General features: G+C 32.3%; 1 protein-coding gene across 2 annotated transcripts; it reads left to right on the top strand.

Annotated features, from left to right (window-relative positions):
• Nucleotides 1-1731: 1731 nt before the first annotated feature.
• LOC137821464 (E3 ubiquitin-protein ligase MBR2-like) lies at nucleotides 1732-6522 on the top strand. 2 transcript variants are annotated; one of them, XM_068626072.1, is made up of 6 exons: nucleotides 1732-1957; nucleotides 3802-4990; nucleotides 5082-5132; nucleotides 5205-5303; nucleotides 5648-5812; nucleotides 6167-6522. In XM_068626072.1, the coding sequence occupies exons 2-6, from the start codon at nucleotides 3824-3826 to the stop codon at nucleotides 6314-6316; spliced, it is 1632 nt and encodes a 543-aa protein (XP_068482173.1). In that variant the 5' UTR covers nucleotides 1732-1957; nucleotides 3802-3823; the 3' UTR covers nucleotides 6317-6522. The 2 variants fall into 2 exon arrangements, with proteins under 2 accessions (XP_068482173.1, XP_068482174.1); XM_068626073.1 differs by having other exon boundaries at nucleotides 1940-2673.
• Nucleotides 6523-7853: the final 1331 nt, after the last annotated feature.

Raw genomic sequence — 7853 nt, 5'->3', positions numbered from 1 at the left:
TATATTGTTATACACTGTTAATGATATAATCTCATTTTTATGTATTCTTTATTATTATTGTATATCACTCTTACAACGAAGAGATATTTCTCTTTTATAGGGTTTTACAAAAACTAAAATAACAAATTGTATATGTGTGAATATGTACGGATATGTGCATTACTTTCTTAATATAACTCAACAAATTGAGTTCTACAACATTCCATATTAATAAGTAAATTTTTAACCTAACTCAATTTGTTAAATTGTTTATGTAAGAAAATGACGGATAATTGGACACCAACGAGTCATGAACATTCCATTTAAAAAAGTGAAGACACCACTTCCAACTCAAAACCTTAAGACAATGGGTATGCAAGTCTTCTTTCTTATGTACTACTATTCATGCTATTTCATACTCCACTAGTAATACTTGCATAAACTTGTAATGTAAAATTTACACTAACTTATATACTATGACACCAACTTGTTATTTTTATTTTTTTCAAGGTTTATAGAGAAAAACTTGTTTAAATGGATTCATTATCACTTTTGGAAGAGCTTAATACTCTCTTCTTTCTTTTTTAAATTTCATTCAAGATATTTTTTTAGAAATCAAAAAATATAAAAAAAATTACATTACAATATACATATATATATATATAAATTAATTAAAAAAATATGTAAATTGTAAAAATATAAATGATAAAAGAGTAACAAACACTATGTAGAATTTGAAAATGATAATTAAAAATAAAATTCTTTAAAAAGTATGACATTTATAAAGGAAGAAAATAAGTACTTTAAATAAATATATATATATATATATATATAAAGAAAAAGGAAGAAAGGAAGTGTAAGTAGACCGGAACATAAATAAATAAATGACTGAAAGTATTGTTTAGGGTTTAGGGTTTGTTCGTTTAAGAAAGAAACAATATAATAGATTATGTATGTTGTTGTGCACAGTTAATTATATAATCTCATTTTTATGTATTTTTTATTGTTATTGTATATCACTCTTACAATAAAGAGATGTTTCCCTTTTTATAGGGTTTTACAAAAACTAAAATAACAAAATGTATATATAATTGTATATGTGTGGATATGTGCATTACTTTCTCAATATGACTCAACAAATTGAGTTCCACAACATTCTATATTAAGAAGTAAATTTTAAATTTAACTTAATTTGTTAAATAATTTATGTAAGAAAATGACGAATAATTGGACACCAATTAACCATGAACATTTCAGATAAGAAAACGAAAACATCATTTCCTATTCAAAACCTTAGGACAATGGACATGTAAGTCTTTTTTTCTTATGTACTATTCATGCTCATTCATACTCCACTGACACTTCATAAACTTCTAATGTAAAATTTACGCGAACTTATAAATCCTCTTTGATATGTAGGATTTAAAAGAAATAAAACTTATAAAAGATTTGGTAGTTTTATATTATTTTTTTACAAAATAAAAAAGATAATGTCCAAAAGTTGTTATATATAATATTAAGTATGTAATAATATATTAAAAAAGTGATAAATATAAATGAAATATGGATAATAGTAGATTCCTACAGAGGTTTGAAATAGGAATGGGAATGAGAGTGGCTTTCCATTCTTTTCTTGCGCCCACCAAATAAGCCTCACATTGGTTACTCCTACCCAGGTTCTTTGAGTGTGACACTACATTCAATCCACACCCTCCATTTTTAAACGCTCCAGATCTCCTTCTCTCGCTCTTCAACTAGGACGGCGACACAACGACCCATTTCGTTTTTTTTCCCCTTCAGGTTTCGCTCCCTAACCATAAAAAAAAATAAAAAAATAAAAAAAAGCTTATTATTAAAACAGCTTCATTGGATTAGAATACTGAACATTGCTTCTCTCCTTCTCTCTGCATCAAACCTCTTATCATACTCCTTTCTCTCTTCTCTGTTCCTTCCACCTTTCAGACGCAACAAACACAAGGTAGTAACCGAATTCAAAAAAATTTGTCTCTGATCAAGCAATTCTAGTTTGTTTATTGTTTTTCAATCAATCTTAATTGAAAAAAAATAGATGGTTTAAATTTGTTTGTGTGTATCAGTTTTCTTGGTATTGGTCCATGGCCGTGTGTGTATATATATATATATATATTTTTAAATATTAAAATGAATTTTATGAACTGAGTTTTAATTTTGGTGGTAAAAAATTGGAATTAATGGATGTAAATGTTTGGTTGTGTGGAGAATAGGAATAGGAATAGGAATAGGTGGAGGTGGGATTTTTATTTTAGTATTTAGGTGAATTGATTGGGATTGGGATTTGGATTGGAATTGGAGTGAGTATGGTCAATGGTGTGGTTAGTGTTGAGCTTCTTTTCAGCGCTGAAAAAGCGGAGATGGAGTTTCTGTGATTGTGTGGAGAATATTTGATGCAAACCTTCGTCCTTTCAAAACGAAGCGTCCTTCCACTTTTTGTGGAATCAACCCTTCAAGCCTCCCTTTTACCCTTTTTCTTCTTCCTTTCTCGTTCCTTCACTTATTGTTGTTCTTTCACTCTTAAAATCATGTTCCTTTTTCGAGTTTTCTGGTTATGTGGAATCGACTGGTTTTGAGGATTTGGGCTTCTCTGATTCCTCTTCAGGAATGTTACTTTGCTTTTTGACTGGTCGTGGTTCTGACGGCTGGGTTCATCGTGTATTGGTTTGTTATTTTCTGTTTCACTTCCTTTTTGAATTGTTCTGGATGAAGGTTTGTGTTTCAGGTTTTTTTGTAAAGTTAAGAATGAAAGGATAATCATCATGCTTAGATGTCGCACTTGGTGGTTCACGGGAAAGTGAGAAAAAAAAATTGAATAAACTCTGTTGGAGTTGGAGAGCCTTTATTTTAATGTATTTCTTGGAACGCTAACCATATGAGATTAGATTTTATATATTTATTCTGTTAAACTGTTTTTCTGCGTATTTGTTTTATCCCTTGTTAACCATTTTTTTTTTCACAAATGCAATACTTTTCAATATTACATGTTTTCTTTTACTTCTCGACATGTTATTTAATTCACTTGCTTCAGTGTAATTGCAATTCCCTGAGCATGTATTTGATTGAACATTCAAAATTTAATAAATTGATTCTGCTGAATCTACGATAATATCCTGAGATGAGAAAGAAATCTCTCTAAGGATGATTTTGGCGTGAGAATAGTTTTAGTGTTGTAACAATGTTTCACATTGATTGAGTTTTCTAGTCAAAGAGCTTTCTAAGTGCTTACTGAGATTGCTGCTTTTACCTCCTTAACACACCACGATCGTGTTAACAATGACTGTCTTATGATCCCTGTTTCATCTTTATAAATTGCTGAAAATATTTCTTTTCCCCCTTTCACTTAAATTCCAAGTACTACAATATTTTCTTAAGGCTTTGTTTAGCTTCAATTGAAGCTCCTCTTTAAGAATCTAATCAAATATGCCCTATAATTCCAATTTTCAAGTAATGCAAATGTATTTTAACTGTGTTATTCAGCTAAAATTATTTATGGAGATTATAAAGAAGGTATCGCTGTGAAGAAATTTCGATATTGTATATAAGATAAGTTTGTAGATATTAGTGGGAAACTGGCCTATTCCTTGATGGTATCTGAACCCAAATTTATGGACCATGGGTGCTGTGTCTTGTCCAGTCTATATGTTGTTGCTTGAATTGAGTTCTCCACATAAATAATTGCTATCAAGATACTTGCAAAATTATTGTCTTGTACTATATATTAAGCTTTTGACAATCGTGTGTCGTGTTGGAATTTTTTATCATCTAATAGACCTTGATAACGTGTTACAGATTTGAAGGCAGTACGCCATTGATGGATGAATATTCTGGTAAAAGAGTTATTGATGGGATGGTAGTCCCTAGAAAGGGGGTCGGCCATGTGTTTAGAGACACTGCTAATGCTAAAGATCGAAATGGTCAGGTGTGCAGCCGCCTTACTTGCAGTAGCAGAGTCAACACCTCTAAAAGTGCTCAAAATGGTTCTTCTGAAAAAGGAAAATCTTTGAAACCTTCTATCCAATCTTCTTCCGCTGGAAAGGAAGCAGTTGGAAGTTCCTCTAGAACTTTTTCCAAGACTAGTAGCCCTGGAAAACCGCTTATAAAGCCTCGGAAAAAATCATCATCTCAGTTAGAGACAGATTCATCTGAAACTAGTAGCGTGCAGGATGAATCAGAAGTTTCAAAACTCGGTCCTCCCCCGGAAAAAAGCCAGACAGGGCTTCAAGCTGAAATGGAAAGTACAGTGTCTGGTACTGTCATGATGGAAGTAGGAAGCTCAACTGTAGTATCCAATTCAAGATCTCGGAGGAATTTTCATCCAAAGCCTGGAATTAACGGTCAGGAAATTAAAAACACTGGTCCAGTGATGCGTGCTGGTACCAGTAGGTATGGACTGAGGAACCTCAAATGCAACTCTATTTCTGATGTCCTCCCTGCCGGCTGTTCGCCTTCAGATTCAACCCTTAACAGAAGGAAGGATATGATAAAAAAGAGGAATTGTGAAGGGGAAGGTAGTTCCTCTGCTAGAGGGAAGAAAATGAGTGGCTCTTCATTAGAAGGGCGGAATTCTGGTTCCAGAAATGGCATATCTATTTCTGATTCAAGAATATCTAGGAATGCTCCTCCTCACAGGGACAGGTCTGACAGCAACATGGCACCAGTTAGAACTCGAAAATCAATTAGTGGTCATGCCAGGGGAAGGCTTTCTAGCCAAGGAAATGCAAATCCCGTGTCACCCAATCAGTCCCCTGTCACGATACCTTCTTTGCCTCATTCTGGTGGTCGTAATGCTCCTGGTGTATCACATCGTACTTCTGTAGATAGTTCCTTAAGTTGTCCAAGCTCTCATAGTAGACCGGGTACTGGCAGTGAGGAGTTATACGGTGTTATGCCTGGATCTCCTTCAGAATATGGCCTCACTCATTCTATAATGAATCTGGATAGCTTTCGGCGGCGTTACAACGTGGATAGTATTGCTGAGGTAGCTTTCACTATTAACTTGAGAATTACATTTTATTTTATCATGGTCTTTGCTGTGAGTTTATAAAGTTAATTCTTCATAATTTATTTAGGTATTGTTGGCACTTGAGAGAATTGAACACGATGTTGAGCTAACACATGAGGTAAATCCCGACTAAAAAATTATTTGATGAAATGTACCAGTTATTTGATGCATTCATTTGGCGTCTTTGCAGCAAATTCGTTTACTGGAATCCAACTTGTTCCTTACTGGGCTTAACTTCTACGATCCACACAGAGACATGCGATTGGACATTGATAACATGTCTTATGAGGTTTGTTAATGTCATAAGTTGCTACAATACAGCTTGCTATATTTGTTTGCTTGTTTCCTCTTTATCTACCGTGGTTTGACAGTTCTGTGATTACCAACGATTTGGATGAAAATATGCTTTTAAATACATGCTATTGAAACAACATAGAGGATTATAATGTAATTTTGAGTTCTGTTTATTGGTAGTACGTTACTTCAGCTTTTGAGGGAATGGTTTGAATTGAACTGAATTGCTGGAAATGGCTTTGAGAAGGAATTTTATCTTTGTTATTGCATGCAGTTTTTCTTCTTCTATATTTTATTTTCTAATCATTCTCACCTCCGAAAATTTTCTGGGAATGACAGCAACTGCTGGCTCTGGAAGAGAGGATGGGTTCTGTGAGCACAGCTCTAACAGAGGAAGCGCTATCAGACTGCCTAAAGAAAAGTTTCTTCCAGTCCTCACCCTCTGAAACTGCAGTTGACAGTGGCAATGAAGCCAAGGATGATACCAAATGCAGCATTTGCCAGGTACTTTTCTCTCTCGTTAAATAAAGTGCTTTTGGGCCTTTCTTGGCAAAGTTCGTGTCATTAAGCATCATCATGGCTCTAAGCTTTTTGTACATGATGGATTTATGATCTACCTGCATCCTGTGTGATTTGATTCCAGCAGAGCTAAATTAAATGTTGGTTAGCAAAAGGGTCTGCCGCATTCTGTCCAATTGAAACTAGTATTTTTTTGGTAAAGGTTTATAAAGCATATCTTTTTGGTGTAAGGTTCATATAATAATTTAATACACACATTTCCATTCATTGGAAAAAGGTAGTCCGGACTAACAGTTGCCTCTCTCAAACTGATATGCACTTAATTGACTTGACTTGTAGGAGGAATATGTGGTTGAGGATGAATTGGGGAGTTTGCATTGCGAGCACATGTATCATGTGGTTTGCATACAGCAGTGGCTTCGGCTGAAGAACTGGTGCCCTATTTGCAAAGCATCAGTGGGACTGTCAAATTCATTCCCATCTCAATGATTCAATAAGTTGCAATGTTAGGCCAGACGAGGGAGACTGATTTCTTTGTACCCCTCATTCTGTTCATTTTTTTCTTCATCACTTCTGTACAAAATGCAGTTGTTCTTTTCTTATTTTTATTGCTCTTTTGTACATAGCCAATATTTTCATCCCCCTTATACAATAATCCAAGCCACTGGCTTGATAGACTGGAACTTCTTTGTTAAGCTGCAGGTGCAATATCTTATAGCCCTCCTCTTACCTTGTTTTTTTCCAGTTCATACATAAGAAGCACTAAAGAATTTGAAGGAAAGTAAAGTGTAGGCAAGGAAGTTGTTCTTTCTCTTTCATTATAGTACAACGTTTGTTGCAACTAAGGAACTTTTCAATAGTGGGGCTAAGCTTTAGAGGCAGCTTCTTTAGTTTTCACATAATAAAAGATGTTTTTGCGATCTTCTCAACTGAATTTTCAGAAAATAAAAATATTTTTTTTATAAGGAATTACTAATTTACCTAATGCTAAATAGGCAGAACAAATAGATTTTAAAAGAATTAATAAATGCAATGCTTCTCTTAGAAGAATTAATAAAAGTGTGAAAGTAATATATATATATATATATATATACTTTTTAAATAATATTGCATCTTTAACCTGTCTTTAACACTCTAATAATAACGATATTTTATATTTAAATTCAATATGAAAGTTCAGTTTGAACCCAACTATAAAAAGACTTATTAGGAATTGATACCTAAGATACACGTGTACAATGTTAGATGATGTTTATGTCCTACTATAAAGAATTTTTCATTTTCAACCATTCATTGTTGTGGAAAAAAAAAACCTGTAACAGCATGTTTTTCAATATAGGATCAGGGGGAGAGAGGTTTTAAGGAAAAAATAAATATCTTTTTCGCTTTTTGATCTTTGAAGGAAAAAGGTTATGAAAATGACTGTTTGGTAAGATAGATTGAGAAGTGAAAGAAAGTGTACTGTGTTGCACATGAAATGATGTAAAAAGATGTAGAAAAATAACCAAACCTACAGTTTGTTCTAAACAATAAAAAATACATGAAAATTTTTTATATAATTAACATAATCCATTATACTATTTTACATATGGGATTACATAAAATAACATAACTGTAAATTTTTTAATTTTTTTAGTTACTTAAATTATCAATATTTTCAGTCATTTATTTATTTATGTTCCAGTCTACTTGTATTTTCTTTATAATTGTCATTTTCAAATTCTACATTATGTTTATTACTTTTTTGTCATTTATATTTTTACAATTTACCTAATTTTAAATTAATTTATATATATATATATATATATTGTAATGTAAATTTTTTATATTTTTTTTACTTTTAAACAAACTTTAATAAAATTTAAAAGGGAAAGAAGAAAGTGTTAAGCACTTCAAACAAGTTCTTTTTTCTATAAAATTTGAAAAAATAAAAATAACAAGATATTTTTTCATGAATAAAATTAGTTCATAAAAAAATTATAAGAAAACATTTATAAACTATTTTATGTAAAAATTAATTCCAATT

This window comes from Phaseolus vulgaris, chromosome 9 (genome assembly GCF_000499845.2).
Source record: "Phaseolus vulgaris cultivar G19833 chromosome 9, P. vulgaris v2.0, whole genome shotgun sequence".
Classification (NCBI taxonomy): domain Eukaryota; kingdom Viridiplantae; phylum Streptophyta; class Magnoliopsida; order Fabales; family Fabaceae; genus Phaseolus; species Phaseolus vulgaris.
Note: the sequence above shows the minus strand (reverse complement) of the source record. Positions and strands in the feature narration are given on the sequence as shown.